The sequence below is a fragment of the Meles meles genome, chromosome 10, assembly GCF_922984935.1.
Source record: "Meles meles chromosome 10, mMelMel3.1 paternal haplotype, whole genome shotgun sequence".
Classification (NCBI taxonomy): domain Eukaryota; kingdom Metazoa; phylum Chordata; class Mammalia; order Carnivora; family Mustelidae; genus Meles; species Meles meles.
Genome location: NC_060075.1, coordinates 77,113,820 through 77,130,616, shown reverse-complemented (window position 1 = coordinate 77,130,616; position 16,797 = coordinate 77,113,820). Strand labels below are relative to the sequence as shown.

The 16,797-nt window shown below is 36.7% G+C and overlaps 1 protein-coding gene across 4 annotated transcripts in view; it reads right to left on the bottom strand.

Annotated features, from left to right (window-relative positions):
- Positions 1 to 16,797, bottom strand: part of LOC123951466 (phosphatidylcholine translocator ABCB4) — a 199,187-nt gene that overhangs the window by 138,790 nt on the left and 43,600 nt on the right. For 3 of the 4 annotated variants that reach the window (XM_046020209.1, XM_046020211.1, XM_046020213.1), the window contains 7 exons: positions 15,327 to 15,451; positions 7,223 to 7,394; positions 5,267 to 5,380; positions 5,013 to 5,123; positions 4,238 to 4,363; positions 3,927 to 4,130; positions 3,433 to 3,603 (listed from right to left, as the gene is read on the bottom strand). In XM_046020209.1, coding sequence (XP_045876165.1) covers positions 3,433 to 3,603; positions 3,927 to 4,130; positions 4,238 to 4,363; positions 5,013 to 5,123; positions 5,267 to 5,380; positions 7,223 to 7,394; positions 15,327 to 15,451 — 1,023 coding nt within the window. The remainder of the gene's footprint in view (positions 1 to 3,432; positions 3,604 to 3,926; positions 4,131 to 4,237; positions 4,364 to 5,012; positions 5,124 to 5,266; positions 5,381 to 7,222; positions 7,395 to 15,326; positions 15,452 to 16,797) is intronic. The other variant, XM_046020212.1, reaches the window with a different exon arrangement.

The following is a 16,797-nucleotide window of genomic DNA, read 5'->3' as shown; positions in this document are numbered from 1 at the left end:
GGCATTTTATAATCATAAAGAAGACATTCCAACAAAAAGATACAGCAACTATAAATATCTATGTACTCAACAAGGCAGCACACACACACACACTATATATATATATATATATAACATATATATGTAATAATATAAGGGAAATTTAACATCCCACTTACATCACACTATATATATGTGCACACACACACACACACACTATATATATACATATATATATATATAACATATATATGTAATAATATAAGGGAAATTTAACATCCCACTTACATCAATGGACAGATCATGCAAGCAGAAAGTCAACAAGGAAACAATGGCTTCGAATGACACACTGGACCAGATGGACTTAACAGATGTATTCAGAACATTCCATCCTAACACAGCAGAATATATATTCTTTTCAAGTGCACATGGGATATTTTCCCAAACAGATCACATATTGGGCAACACAACAGGCCTCAACAAATACAAAAGGACTGAAATCATACCATACACCTTTTCTGGCCATGCATAATGAAACTGTAACCAACCACAAGAAAAAATTTGGAAAGACCACAAATACATGGAGGTTAAACAACATGCTACTAGAGAATGAATGAGTCAACCAGGAAATCAAAGAAGAAATAAAAAAAAAAATCATGGAAACAAATGAAAATGAAAACAAAACAGTCCAATACCTTTGGGATATAGCAAAAGCAGTCTTAAGAGGGAACTATATAGCAATACAGGTCTATGTCAAGAGCCAAAAAAAAATCTCAATAAACAACCTAACATTATACCTAAAGAACCTAGAAAAAGAACAACAAATGAAGTCCAGAGCCAGCAGAAAGAAGGAAATAACAAAGACTAGAGCTGAAATTAATGATATAGAAACTAAAAATAAATAAACAAAAAACCCCAATAGAATAAGTCAGTGAAACCAGGAGCTGGTTCTTTGAAAAAATTAATAAAATAGATAAACCACTAGCAAAACTTATAAAAAAAAAATAGAAAAGACCCAAATAAAATCACCAATGACAGGAAAAAAAAAAAAAAAAGCACCACAGAAATACAAACAATTATAAGTGAATATGATGAAAAACTATACACCAGCAAATTGGACAACTTGGAAGAAATGAATAAATTCCTAGAAACAAAAAAAAAACTACCAAAACTGAAAGAAGAAGTTGAAAACTTGAACAGACCCATAAAGCAAAGAAATCGAATCAGTAATCGAAACACCTCAAAAAACAAAATCTAGGGCCAGATGGCTTCAGAGGAACTTATACCAAACATTTAAAAAAGAGTTAAAATCAATTCTTCTCAAACTATTCCAAAAAATAGAAAAGGAGGGAAAATTTCCAAATTCATTCTATGAGACCAGCATTAACCTGATACTGCAACCAGATAGAGACTCCACTAAAAAAGAGAACTACAGACCAATATGATGAGCACAGATGTAAAACTTCTCAAAAAAATACTAGCCAACCAAATCCAGCAATATATTAAAAAAATCATTCACCACAATTACTGGAGATTTATTCCTGGGTTGCAAGTGTTGCTCAATATTCTCAAATCAATCAACATGATACACCACATTAACAGAACAAAGGATAAGAACCATTTCGTTTCATTTCAATAGACACAGAAAAAAGCTTCAGACAAAGGACAACATTCATTGATGATAAAAACCCTGAACAAAGTAGGTTTAGAGGGAACATACTTCAACATCACAAAGGCCATCTGTGAAAGACCCACAGTTAATATCATCCTCAATGGGATAAAACAGAGCTTTGCCTCTAAGGTCAGGAACACAACAGGGATGTCCACTCTCACCACTGTTGTTCAACATAGTCCTGGAAATCCTAGCCTCAGCAATCAGATGACAAAAAGAAATAAAATTCACAGACCCATACCCCTGAAGCAAATAATACATTATATGTTCATTTAAAAAAAAAACACACAACCTATTTAAAGGCATTTAAATAATGCAATGATTAAAAAGGCATTAGCTGAAAAAGAAAGAAAGAAAGAAACCCAGAACTATATGGTCAGCTAGTCTTTGGTAAAGCAGGAAAGAACATCCCCTGGGAAAAAGTCTCCAGTAAATGGTGTTGGGAAAACTGGATAGCAACATAAAAAGAATCAAACTTGACCACTTTCTTGCAGCATACACAAACATAAATTCAAAATGGATTAAAGACCTAAATGCGAGATCTGAAACCATAAAAATCCTAGAGGAAAACACACGTAATAAACCTCTTTAACATCAGCTGTAGCAATTTCTTTCTAGGTATTTCTCCTCAGGCAAGGGAAACAAAAGCAAAAATAAACTACTGGGACTTCATCAAAATAAAAACTTCTATACAGTGAAGGAAATAATCAACAAAACTAAAAGGCAACCTACTGAATGGGAGAAGATATTTGCAAATGATGTATCTGTTAAAGAGTTAGTGTCCAAAATGTATTAAGGACTTACAAACCTCAATACCCAAAAAAAAGTGTTCAATCACTATATTGTACACCTGACACTACTATTATACTGTATGTTAACAAGCTGGAATTTAAATAAAAACTTTAGAGATTTTCATATTCCTTGTCCTCACAGAGCTAGGCTGATTATTACCAATACATGCCAGAGACCAAGCAAACAGTGCCCAGCACAGTGCAAGCTCTCAAATCTGATGTGGGGAATGAGACATGTGATATCAAGGATTGCAGGAAGGTCAGACTCTGTTGACAGACAAGGACATTTCATGGCCCACGTAAGTTTCCAACATCAATTCTCTTCCCCTTTCCCGAGGACAAGAGGTTTTGGTCTTTTCCCATAGGATCTTCAATGGGTATTTAACATCTTGAAAATTAAATGTGAATCTTCATTATATTTTCCTCTTATTGACAACAGCAAAAATAGAAAACCTAAATAATGAGGTTATCTCTACAGCCAAGTTTTCAAGATCACAACGAAGACCAATTTTCATTTGAATCTCTCTACCCTGTTGTTTAATTTTAAAATTTTGCAAGTTTCTCTCAATGAAAGTTTATTTATTTCTACTAAAAAAAAATAGAGAAATAAATAGAAATGAAATGAACAGATCCAAAGAGGACTGGAGATGTGATTTTGAAACTTGACAGGATCATGTTAGGAACCATCAGAAATGTCGTTTTTAAAAAAATAATTTTCAAGGGGCATCTGGGTGGCTCAGTGGGTTAAGCCTCTGCCTTTGGCTCAGGTCATGATCTCAGGGTCCTGAGATCGAGCCTCATAATGAGCTCTCTGCTCAGTGGGGAGCCTGCTTCCCCCCCCCCTCTCTGCCTGCTTCTCTGCCTACTTGTGATCTCTCTCTCTGTCAAATCAATAAATAACATCTTAGAAAAAATAATTTCCAAGAAGAATTAACGGAGGGATGTCCCTATGCTTACAAATTAGGTTGGTTTGAATTGAGGCTCACAGACCTTATCCAGGGCCGCCTGAACCACTGCTTCGCTTTCAGTGTCCAGGGCTGACGTGGCCTCGTCCAGCAGGAGGATCTTGGGGTTGCGAACCAGGGCCCGAGCGATGGCGATCCTCTGCTTCTGTCCGCCACTCAGCTGGGCCCCTCTCTCTCCAACCAGGGTGTCGAATTTCTACAGCACGGAAAATAAAGGGGGGAGCAGTTAGCAAAACAACAAGCTATGTCAACTACATTTTAAGATGGGAAGTAATCCCATAAACAACCCACAGGCAATATGATCCAGTTCCTTAAAACTCCACAATAACCAACCCCAATTTTTAGCAATATGCCTACTAGGAATTGATGGTGCTAGATCAAGCTTTAAAATCTGAAGTCATCGCGATTTCTCTTCTTAGGAGTTTCCTCTAATGCATAGTGGATTCCTAACTTCTACTGCATTAGGCTGGCATTCCAGTCTTTGAACCTCCAGCATGGCGGAGATGGAGAAGGACTTACATTGGGTAGTTTCATGATAAAGTCATAGGCGTTGGCTTCCTTAACAGCTTTCTCAATCTCTTCCATGGTGACATTCTCATGGCCATAGCGAATGTTTTCAGCTATCGTGGTGGCAAACAGCACAGGTTCCTGACTCACCACACCAGTAATTTCCCGAAGGTACCTTACATTGATGGCCCTAATGTCCTGTCCATCAATACAGACCTGAAATAAAAAGTAAGCGTGAGTTCTGTGCATTGCCGATTTGGAATGTGAGATGTGCCCAGGGTAACCACTGGCCGAAGCAGCGCTTTCGGCGTGAGCCGCCTCACCATGCCATCTGTGGGGTCGTAGAGCCTTTGCATTAGCTGCACCGTTGTGCTTTTCCCGCAGCCACTATTCCCGACCAGTGCCACCGTCTGCCCGCTCTCCACCGTCAGGTTGAGGCCCTTCAAGATCTAACAGGGCAGAGGATCACAGGGGAAGGAACATGAAACAAGATGAAACCAAAGAGGGAGACAGACCATAATACACTCTTCATCCCAGGAACAAACTGAGGGTTGCTAGAGGGGAGGGGTGTGAGAGGGATGCGGTGGCCGGGTGATGGACAGTGGGGAGGGTATGTGCTATGGTGAGAAAAATAATTTAAAAATAAAATAAAATAAAAAAGGAGATGTCTTTAAAAATAATAAAAATAGGGGCGCCTGGGTGGCTCAGTGGGTTAAAGCCTCTGCCTTTGGCTCAGGTCATGATCCCAGGGTCCTGGGACTGAGCCCCATATCGGGCTCTCTGCCCAGTGGGGAGCCTCCTTCCTCCTCTCTCTCTCTCTCTCTCTCTCTGCCTACTTATGATGTCTGTCTGTCAAATAAATGAATAAAATCTTTAAAAAAATAATAATAATAAAAATAAATTAAAAAAAAAAAAGATCTAACAGGCCAAACGAGAAATAAATATAAGGGCAATGCACAGATCCCGGGACTATGAACTGACAGTCCAAGTCAAAACTAGGGGCACGTATACATTTAAAAAAAAATCACTAAAATAAAGTATCAGAAACCCTTCCTCCAATCCATGGTTGAATCACTGATGAATCAGGTATCACCATACCTTAACTTCCTTTCGAGATGGGTAACTGAAGTGAACATTTTTGAATTCCAAATTTCCCTTAATATTATCTGGTTTATGTCCATTCTTCGAATAGCTGTCAATGCTTGGCTTCTAAACAGAACACAGTTTCAGAAGATGACTACGTTATACCAGGTATCTTTAGTGACATTTGTGGAGAGTGGGATAAAGCGATAAAGAAACTGACTTTTAATTAAAGAAATTCTGGCATGGATAAACGGCTAGCCCAGACTTACATTGTCAATTATCTTGAAGATTTCATAAGCGGCTCCTCTCGCGTTTGCAAATGCTTCAATGCTTGGAGATGCCTGTCCAATACTAAAAGCCCCGATTAATACAGAAAAGAAGACCTGAGGGATGTGAAGGGAAATCATCAAGTTACTTAGCATTTATTACAATTTTGTGCATCCATCTTTCTTCTAACATAATTAAATTTTATTATTATTATTATTATTATTATTATTTGCTAATTCACTTTAAAAGTGGCAAGCCGACTTAGAGAGTCCTGGGTGTCAAAAACATTTTAAAAGTTTAAATCTTTTTGATTTACAATACAGGATTAGTCTTACTTGCTCAGTGAAACAATAGAACAAGTTCCATGGAACGAGAATATAATAGAATATATATTTATTTAATGGCCAGTTATTTGGGTTTAGGTCATCAGCAGGGTATAGAAGAAACAAACATCAAAATGAGTGTCAGGAGACCAAGGTCCAAATTCTGGATAAGCCCTAACTGGCTATACGTCTTCAGGGAATTCTCCTAGTGTCTCCAGGCTTTGATTCTTCATTTGCCAAACCAGGCAGGACTCCATCTGTTTTCCTGACCTGCAAACCTTAGAGTGAAACGGTACATACGAAAATATTTTGTAAAGGAGAAAGCACACATCTAGGGCATTATATCTTGATCAGGTTGTCTTCTTTCCTTCTACCAGACTTCTATCAGACCTCCCTGAGGTCTGATAAATAGTTTTGTTTTTTTTTCATTTTGCCCAAATGAAGTTGTTTTTCTTCAGGGTTCCAGAGAACTAATATCATTATTCATTTCTTTCTAAATCACACAGGAATTACCCAATAATTTATACAGAAGAAATTTTGCTAAGTGATTCTTCATTCATTTTCTCACTTAGAACTTACAACTGCACTCAAAGTTATGGCAAAGTATTCCTGCCATTTCCTTTTGGCAAAGGAGGTAGCAGAAACTTGAAAAGTCTACGTGGCTACCCCCAAATCATACAGTTAATAAGTGCCTGGAATTTGAGCCTGATTTCAAGTCCCAAGCTCTTACTCATATTCTGCATGCTTCCAGTTTGTGAAGCAGTTCTGGGATCAGGGAAAACAAAAATTGAAACTGCGTATCTACATCACAAGGAAGTAGAACACATTTCTTATTACAACCTAGGCTCACCAATAGCATTACTATCCCAATAAAGGCTTTTGGTAAAAGCCATTCTTAAGTAAATAGCCTTGCACATTTTGGATGACACAATTATTATAGCCACATTACAAACCTGTTCCTAAAAAAGGGAACTGTTTTAAGGGACTCAACAAAATACGGTCACCAACAATATACTTGTGCTCAGCCTATGACAAAGGAATTGAGTGACTCTTCTAACAGTATGTACTTTCTTAGATCATGATACAGATTGAGCTTCATTTATTAACTCTTTCATTGTTTTTAAATAAAAGAGGATAGCTCAAATGACAAGCTTTCTGTGCTTCTATAAAGTTCTATAAGGCAGAGAATCTCCAAATAGAATATCCTTTAAGGAAGAGCAATAATATTGCCATAACTTTCCAAGGATGGACTAGCTGTCATTCAAAAGAATTTGAAAAACAGACAAATGGTGTATTTTGCCATTTGTCATTGTGAAAAGTCAATCAGAAAATAAAAAATGAAATGCTTACCATTGAGCCTGAAACAAAGAAATCATCTCAACAAATGAGAGTTAATGCTATAGAGATTAGTGATATTAACATTATTTAGGCTGCAAGACAAACTGTGCAAGGGATCTGCAAAAAAGACACTCAATACATGTAATTTCCTTTCCACTTTTTAATCTAGTAGTACATAGCTCTTTGTATTATTCAATAGTTCTTCAATACCTATTCTCTAACATCACTCAAGTCAACACCACTCAACTTCATTGGAATTTTTACAGGAGACTCATTTCTTAAAATAACATCACTTACAGTGAGTACTTGTCCAATAGAATATTCATGGGAGAGGACCAAGGAGGTCCCATACCAGAATGCCAGAGCATATGATGCATATATCAACAGGAAAGCAGCACCAATAGAAATGTTGGCTGTGATAGCTTTCTTGATCCCAATTCTTTTAGCTTCTTCTAAGTTTTTGTTGTACCTGGAAGAAGTAACAAAAACTATCACATCTACTCATAAATCATATGAAATGAGCCAAGACAGCATGATGGCTATTAAGTACTTAGAATGTGCCCAACCCTGTGGGAGGTGCTTAACATGTATTTTCTCCTTTTGTTCATGCATTGACCCTATGGTGTTAGCACTACTGTAATCCCTTCTTATAGAAGAGTAAATTTAGGTTTACTTATCTACAGAGATTAAATGATCTAGGGGAAAGTATTCTAAAGTTTCTTCCCTGGCCTCAGCAATAGTGAAATACGCGAAATAATGTTTAGTAAACTTCCGGAACTTGCACTGTTTCATAGGCGAAACAAAAGAGAAGCTACAAAAACATTTGTGTTTTCCCTTTAAAATCTGCATGCCTTTTAAGTTTAATAATAAAAAGCAGAGGTAAGGCTAGAAAGTGCTCAACACAAAGCCTATAAAGCACTGAATGTTTAAAGAAACGTAAGGAAGATTTTTTTTTTTTTTTAAATGCGGGCCCCATTAGTTTATCTCCATGTCTCTTCTCTTAAGAAGAATCTTTGTAAATATAGAATCAAGGTAAAATTATTAGAGAAATAGGACAGATTATAACTGAGTCTTAAACCTGTCTTTATCCTCTTAATCACATCTCCCTAGGAACTTAGACCATTGCCTTGTGGAAAGCGGAAGTTCATAACTGTAGAAAGAACTTACTTCCATATAAAATTAGTATTTTGAGGTCTTTGACCTATAAAAGCATGACTATACAAATGTGTAGTATTATATTATTTTTGTTGGAGGATTCACTCCCTAAGTTGGAATGTACAACAGAGATCAAGTTCTGTTCAGGTAAAGGCATGCATTCTTTCTTGCCTTGGTGACTTTTTTTAACTAGCTACTTTACCAGTTCAAAGCCTGCCAATGAAACGTACATGACTACTATATCCACTAACTGACCAAATTTAAACAGAACTTTAAAGTGATAAAATACTAACACACTATTAGAATTTCTTTCTGTAAAAGCATGTATTCCTAACTTGCCAGTTATAATCTTCATGTAAAAAAATTATTTTTGACTAAGGTGTTTCAATGGTTGATTATTTCCCACTTTTTTAAAATTTTTTATTTAAAATTTTTTTATTATATTTTTTTATTTGTTTATTTACAGCATAACAGTGTTCATTGTTTTGGCGATTCTTTCCCACTTTTTGAGTTGACCTGAGGCAAAAGGTATAAGGAGGCATCAACAATAAGTAATTACAAATAAGGAACTTTAATGCATATGACTCACGCCTTTACTGTTACTTTCTATTAGTTCTTGCTTACCGAGACTAACGCAGAACTCATTTCACTGATATGTTGTTGTACCATGCAGCCAGAAGAAACAGTTTCAGAGGAAAAAGCAACAAGGAAGAAAATCATTTAGATACAAGAGAAGATAAATGAGAAAAGGAAGAAGGTAAGGAGGAAGGAGACATCAACGATACTACTTTTATATAGACTTTTTGATTTATGTTTTGATAAAAATACCGCACTACAAAACCAGATATTAAAATCACCTACCCATTAAAAGTGTTAGTATGAGAATGGTAATTAAAGTCACAGTTCCTCAAATGGATTAAAGATACATAACAAAAACACTGATATTTAGGGAAAAAAATTCTTATATATTTTGAAAAATATTTATCAGTGATACAAACAACCACTCATAAGAGCAAAAAAACAATTTCAATTAAGCAGAGAAATCAATACAAAGAGGTAAGATATACACAAGGAAGAAAAATATCATTTTAAAATCAAGGAGAATAAAGCTATTCTTATACTATGGAATTGAACTCATTTTAAATTCTGGTTAGATTTCCATTCCAAGAGAGCCAGCTTCCTCCTGCACCTGTTAATTGGAAGAGAAAGTCAAACTAAGACCTTAATTACTTGTCCATCCAAAAGCACAGAAAGGGAGGGAAAGAACTCAAAAGAAAACTGAAGGCTTGCATTTGGCCTAAGAATAATTTTAGCAATCCTGCTTCCAAATTACGTCTGAAATCTAGGTACCTGTCTCCCCTCTCCTGCCTGCAGAGCATGTCAGGCCACCTTAAAAGCCTTTTCAGCCAGGCTACAACAACAGCCTCTCCGCCTCTACACCGGTCTCCCTGCCTCCGATATATATACATATATATATATATATATATATATATATTTTTTTTTTTTTTTAACTGCTCTCCTTCATTCACCAAACCAATCACAGACAGAAATGATCTTAAAACATCATTCCTTTGTTTAAGACCCTCAACCACTTCCCTGTGCCCTCGGAGTCAAATCCTAACTCCTCCGTGGCCCCCACTGCCTTCAACAGCCTGTCTTCTCCATCTCCCCACTCAACTTAGCTCCAGGCATACAAGCCTTATGGTATTTTCTAGAACATACCAAAGTTTGCCACCTCTGGGAATTTGGAAGACACTTTTATCCCTAATCCCACCTGGGTAGGCTCTTCTTCTTCCTTCAAGTCTCAGCCTAGATGAAACCTTGTCAGAGAGGCCTCCCCATCTGCCATATTTAAAGTAAAATTTCTGGGGCACCTGAGTGGCCCAGTGAGTTAAGCCTCTGCCTTGGGCTCAGGTCATGATCTCAGGATCCTGAGATCGAAACCCACATCGGCCTCTCTGCTCAGCAGGGAGCCTGCTTCCTCCTCTCTCTCTGCCTGCTGCTCTGCCTACTTGTGATTTCTCTCTGATAAATAAAAATCTTTTAAAAAAAATTTAAAAAACAACAAAAATAAAGTAAAATTTCCCTCCTCACCCTCAACCATCACCCTCACCATCAACATACTCCTTGATTCTTTCATTGCACATTTTAAAAAGCTGATAATTTCATTAATTTCTTGAGTGATTTCTTTCTTATCTTCCTTTCTACTTTCCTCTCTTCCCTTTTTCTCCACCTTATTCTTTGGACTAAGGATCCTTCAAGAGAAAAGTTCTTCTATTTTCAATTAACTATTGAAAATTAACTACCCAGAGGTAGTACGTACATGTAGTAGACATTGGCCCCATCTGCTGAATGAATGAACTTCCAAGACATGGCCAACTGGAAAGAAAATGAGGCCAGCATGTCGTAGTCCTGAATCCACTCTTAATTTAAAGACAAAACTGATTTCCAATTTGCCAGGGTAGAATATCCTCTCAAAGACACATCCCAATAACTAATATCTTCTGAAGAAATGATGCCACACATAAAATCAATCTCTGAATACAGTTAGATGTGCCCATTTGCTTATTCTTAGAATAAAAATTTAACCCCCATCTTCTTTACGAAAAAAAAAAAATACCTTCAGTCATGTAAACTTTTACTGAACTAAAATGATCAGATTTATGTAATTTCTGAAGCCTGGACTTAACTTCCACGATGTCTTTTCCCTCCTTACTAATGTTATATCCCATACATAATAATAATTTTTATTGCTAATAATAATCTCTTTTTAAAATTATCATATTCATCAAATTTAGGACATCATTAATTGGGGGGAGTTAGTGTTATTCTGTTATTTTATGCAGCATTAAGGAATTTGGTAGGACACTCCATCTCCAGCTGAGACCCAAAGGGCTATAGCCTCAGTGTAATAAGCACATATCCCAGGGACAGTGAGAGCAGGGGAACTTGTACAGCTCAAACCTGGCATCAAGTAAAGGGAGAAAAAAACAACTCCCTGAGAATTTGAACCACAGATGATACTCACGCAGTTCTGAACTATAAATTCACACTCCTGGTGTGGTTCAAAAACTCCTAGACAAAGAATTTCATGTCAGGTGGTCTCAGGTCAATACCATCCCCAGGGAATGGCAGAAGCAAATGCAAATCCTGCTTATAAGAATCGATTTCAATCCAGATCCACGGCAATTCTAAGATGGCACTGATTGTAGGATTTATCTTAAATTCAGCATCATGAGAGAAAAATATGCATCTTAGAATCAATGGAATTCTGTTTATTATCTTATCATTCATTGCTGGTTTCACAGGATTTTTCTCTGAATTGTGATTAGATGCCCAGAGATCTCACTGAGCATTGTTAGGCTGCAGAATCTACTGGAATTTCCATGCATACAATCATACCAGCCATGAATAATGACAATTTTCCTTCTTGTTTTCCAACCCTTCTAGCTTTTCTTTTTTATTTTTTTAAAAAGATTTTATTTATTACTTATTTGACAGAGAGAGACAGAAAGAAAGGGGGAACACAAGCAGGGGGAGAAGCAGGCTTCCCGCTGAGGAGGGAGCCCCATGTGGGTCTTGATCCCAGGACTCTGGGGTTAGGACCTGAGCCAAAGGCAGACGCTCAACCAACTTAGCCACCCTCTCTTCAGATCGCATAAGTCTTCTGCCTTTTTTGTTTTATTTTTATTACTCTTACTCTTATTTGTTCTAGTGGGTGTTATCTACTGGATAACACTAAATAGAAAAAAATGTTAGCAGATATACCCATTTCATTCATTATTTTAAGGAATGCTTTGCATGTTGCACCATTAAGTATGATGTTCCCTTATGTATCTCTGATTTATATTCTATATTAAGAAAATTCTTACTCCTAGCTTTGAGTTTTTGTCATAAATCATTTGTAATTAATGCTTTTCCACCACCCATCAATACAAAACATTTCTTCCTTTCAATCTCTTAATGTGCTTAATTATATTAATAGATTCCCTGATGTTAAACCATCTTTGCACTCATGGGAGAAAGCTAACAAGATTTTTTTTTTTTTAGATTATTTATTTATTTATTTGACAGAGAGAGATCACAAGTAGGCAGAGAGGCAGGCAGAGAAAGTGAGAGGGAAGCAGGCTCCCTGACGAGCAGAGAGCCCGACGCGGGACTCGGGACTCGATCCCAGGAACCTGAGATCATGACCTGAGCCGAAGGCAGAGGCTTAAACCACTGAGCCACCCAGGTGCCCCCCAAGATTTTTTTTAATCTTATGATATTTTCACATGGATTTGTTTAGCGAATAAGTTATGTAGACCCTCTGCATCTATGTTTTAGTTGAAACTGTTTTATAATTTTCCTTTCTCATATATCTGCCTGATTGTGGCTTCAAAGTTACACTGGCCTCATAAGATGAATTCACAACTTTCTCTCTATATATATTTTTCCCATTCTCTGAAACAATTTCTGTAACATAGCTTTATCTCTTTCTTCAAGTTTTGGGGAGAACTTGTCTGTAAAATTATGTGGACTCTGTGGGTTTTGCGGTGTATGTAAGGGCAGAACGTGGAGATTTTTAACTTTGGATTCAGTTCTTCTAGTGACTGTAGGTCTTCCTCCAAAGTAAGAGTGTAAGCCTATACTTTTCTAGGATATTGTCTATTTCTTTAGGGTTTTTAAATTTATTGGTATAAACCCATACTTCTTAAAAATAGGTTTTTTTTAATCTGTAGCAATTTGTCCTTATTTATTCATTTTTTAACTCTTATTAAATTTGCAAAATACTTGGTTATTTGTCTTTTTGAAGAATTGGTTTAGGGATTTGTCAAGTCTTCTGCTTTCTTACATTTATTTTCTAGGCAGTTATTTATTATTCCTTCCTTATACTTCTTTTATTCCACTGTTCTTTTTCTAAGTTCTTATTTTGGATGCTTAATTAATTTTTAGCAATTTTTCATTTCTTCTACTGGATACCCTAATGGTTTCATTGGACTGAGATTCATTTTTAATGTGAAATCCTCAGTTTTGGAGAGAGAGCACTCTGTCATTCACAGTTTAATAAATTCAGGCCCTAAGTGTACCTGAGGGTGAGGCCTGAGATTTTCATTTCTATAAGGAAATCAGAAACTAGGCAGAAGCAGAAAAGTTTGATTTGTCACCTTATGTTGGTGGACATATTCTTTGTCTAGTCTACATTTCCACTGAGAAAAACTGGAAAAGAATCTGAGTTCAAAACTTCATTCTCTCTTTGCTCAAACATTAACTATTCAGAGAAGACTTCTCTGAATCATCTCTCTAAATAGTCCCCTCTATGACTCTAAAAGAATATTTTATATCCCCAAATAACATTTGCCAAACTGGTATATTAGATAGTTTGTTATTTGTGGTTGTCTTTACCCTTCCCCTCCCCTTGAAAGAATTTAACTTCCAAAGAGGAAGGATTATATTTAATTGGATGCTTGCCTGATCCTTAAGCAAGATTTCTCATTTTATTTGTCAGAAAAGCAAAAAGCAAAAAGAAGGCAAAAGCAAAGAACTGACAGAGAACATAGTTATTACTCTCCTTTGAACTATGGAGCTTAGCCATCACAAATTATTCTCAGAGGACACCTTTGTGGGTATGAAATATATCATATGAACAAAAGTATACTAAAGGTATACTAAAAACACACAGGTACAGTATAAAAAATAATTATGTAGTGAACACCATGTCACTCAGTTGACCACAGCTGAGGTCAAGAAATAGAATACTACCACAATTACAGAAACCCCCACTATGTGTCTCACTCTTATTACCCACACCTCCTCTCCCCAAGGGTAACTATCATTCTGACTTACCACATAGGAATGATAGTTTTCCTATGGCTCTACCAACAATGTATAATGTTCCAAACAATATAGTTTAGTGTTTCCTAATCCAAATACTCGTATATTCATAATATTAAAATACTATATCAGATTATTGCATATATTCAATTATCACATATATTCAATAAAGTCTGTCAATGTTTAGAAATCAATAGATGTGATATTATATATTGCAATAAATTAACCATTGACACTCTCAGAAATTTAATAAAAGGGGACAGTTGTAAAAAAAATACTAAGCAACACATAATAGAGATTTTGAAATTTTGTACAGATGTGCTTTTTAGTTATATTTTTGTCTTCCAAATGATGGAGCACAACCCTACTGAGGAGAAGCCCCAGCAAGAGGAGAAAATAACCACAGAATAAAATGTATCCTTAGAGGGGCGCCTGGTGGCTCAGTTGGTTAACCATCTGCCTTCAGCTCAGGTCATGATCTTGGGGTTCTAGGATCGAGCCCCACATCGGACTCTCCACTCAGCAGGGAGTCTGCTTCTCTCTTCCACTCTACTTCTGTGTGCTCTCTCTTTCTCTCGCAAATAAATAAAATCTTTTAAAAAATTGGATCCTCAAATGTAGTGATCTGAAGGGGCATGTGCACCCTAATGTTTATAGCATCAAGGTCCGCAATAGCTAAACTATGGGAAAAGCCTAGATGTCCATCAACAGATGAGTGGATAAAGAAGATGTGAGATATATATATATATATATATATATATATACACACACACAATGGAATACTATGCAGCCATCAAAAGAAATGAAATCTTGCCATTTGCAATGACATGGATGGAACTAGAGGGTATTATGGTTAGCGAAATAAGTCAATCAGAGAAAGACAATTATATGATCTCTCTGATACGAGGAATTTGAGAGGCAAGGCGGGTAGGGAAGGAAAAAATGAAATAAGATGGGATCAGGAGGGAGACAAACTGTAAGAGACTCTTAATCTCAAAAATAAACTGAGGGTTGGAGGGGGTATGGAGAGGGTGGTTGGGTTATAGACACTGGGGAGCATACGTGCTATGGTGAGTGCTGTGAAATGTGTTAGCCTGATGATTCATAGACCTGTATCCTGGGGCAAATAATATATTATATTACATATTAATGAAAATAATTTTAAAAAAGAAACTATTTTATTTTCATTACCTATCTAGAACATTCTAGAAAATGTTTTGAATTAGCAGATACAAGAAGAGTACAACTAAAATTACAACTTTTCCTGAGTATTAGCTATACTGTAGAATATCCTGGAAGCTATTTAAGAATACACACACACACACACACACACACACACACACACACCCTTATATTCAATACTGTCAATTTGAAAGCCATATAAAATGAAACAATTTAAAATTACTGGCAACTTAAAATAAAAAACTCAAACCTTTCAAGTTCTTTGTTTTGTCCTCCAAAGGCAATCACAGTTCTGATGGCTGCTAAGACCTCTTCAGCTACTGCTCCAGCTTTTGCATATGCCAAGAGTTCTTTATCAGTAAAAGAAGACAGTATCTGTTGAAAAATGCAATTTCAGATCATTTAAAATTTTTTTAAATTTTTTATCTTTTGTAAAATAAAAATAAGTATATACACCAATGATCCGTGTATGTTAACGTATGTATAGAATAAAGTCTGCTGGGGTGCCTGAGTGGCTCAGTGGTTTAAAGCCTCTGCCTTCAGCTCAGGTCATGATCCCGGGGTCCTGGGATTGAGCCCCACATTGGGCTCTCTGCTTAGCAGGGAGCCTGCTTCCTCCTTTCTCTCTGCCTGCCTCTCTGCCTACTTGTGATCTGTCTGTCAAATAAATAAATAAATTCTTAAAAAAAAAAAAAGAATGAAGTCTGTCTTTCATTCGTCTTTGTCATGATGTTCTAAGTACACATATTCAAACTGTTAGCCACTTCAAATTCTTTCTGGACTGAGATGATACACAATATTTAAACATTTTTATTTTCTCACCAACTACCTCATGGATCTTCATCTAAAGAAGTGAAACTGGGGGAGATCTTCAAGTTCAGAAAAGGAGGTTTATATGATAATAATAAACAAAATAAGAAAAAAGGCATTAATTACATAAAGGAAATACAGTATGAGCTGAACACAGCAACTGCTAATTGCTCTCTGGATCAGAAGTGTCAAGTGGGAGACCAGAAAAATGCAGAGGATCAAGCACAGAGTGGTGCTTGGATTTTAAGAAGGTTTCCCGGGGCCAGAGGAAGGAAAGAGTTCCCCTTTGCTGGTGCTCTTGAGCAAAACAGTGTACTCAGCCACCCGGGTGATCTTTATTTTATGCTCGCTCTACAATCCTTCTGCTTGGTTCCTGACCATTTATTCTGTGGAACAGTCCTATACATGGATTCTATACATGGGATCTCATTTACTCTTCTCAGCTGCACAGTGAGGTAGGTATTATTTTTCCCACTTTGTATATGAGGAAATGAAGAGGTGAAAAATTTAATTTGCTGAGTGAAATAGGTAAGATTCAAAGCTGAGTCCATATGGTTGCAAAGCCTGAATTAACAGACAGGAAGGAGCATGAACCTCTCTCCATCTGCAACCAGGCACTGACATATGAATGTGCTCCTGGAGGGCCCTGTTGTGAAAATGTGATCAACTAGCACAGGCAAAGGACTCTGTTACTATCTGTCCCTGGAATGCCTATGTCATCAGAGACTGAAGGGTTACGTGCAAGCGATTAGTAATAAAGTTCGAATTAAACAGTTATACTCTTTCAATAGGTGATTTAGAGGCATTTGCAGACTCATTTATACAAAGAGTATCAGTAAAAAGCACAAAGTTGTTTTGATTTTAACAGCACTTCTTCTTTTGCCGTGTGTTAACGTAAAAGGAGCTGGGAC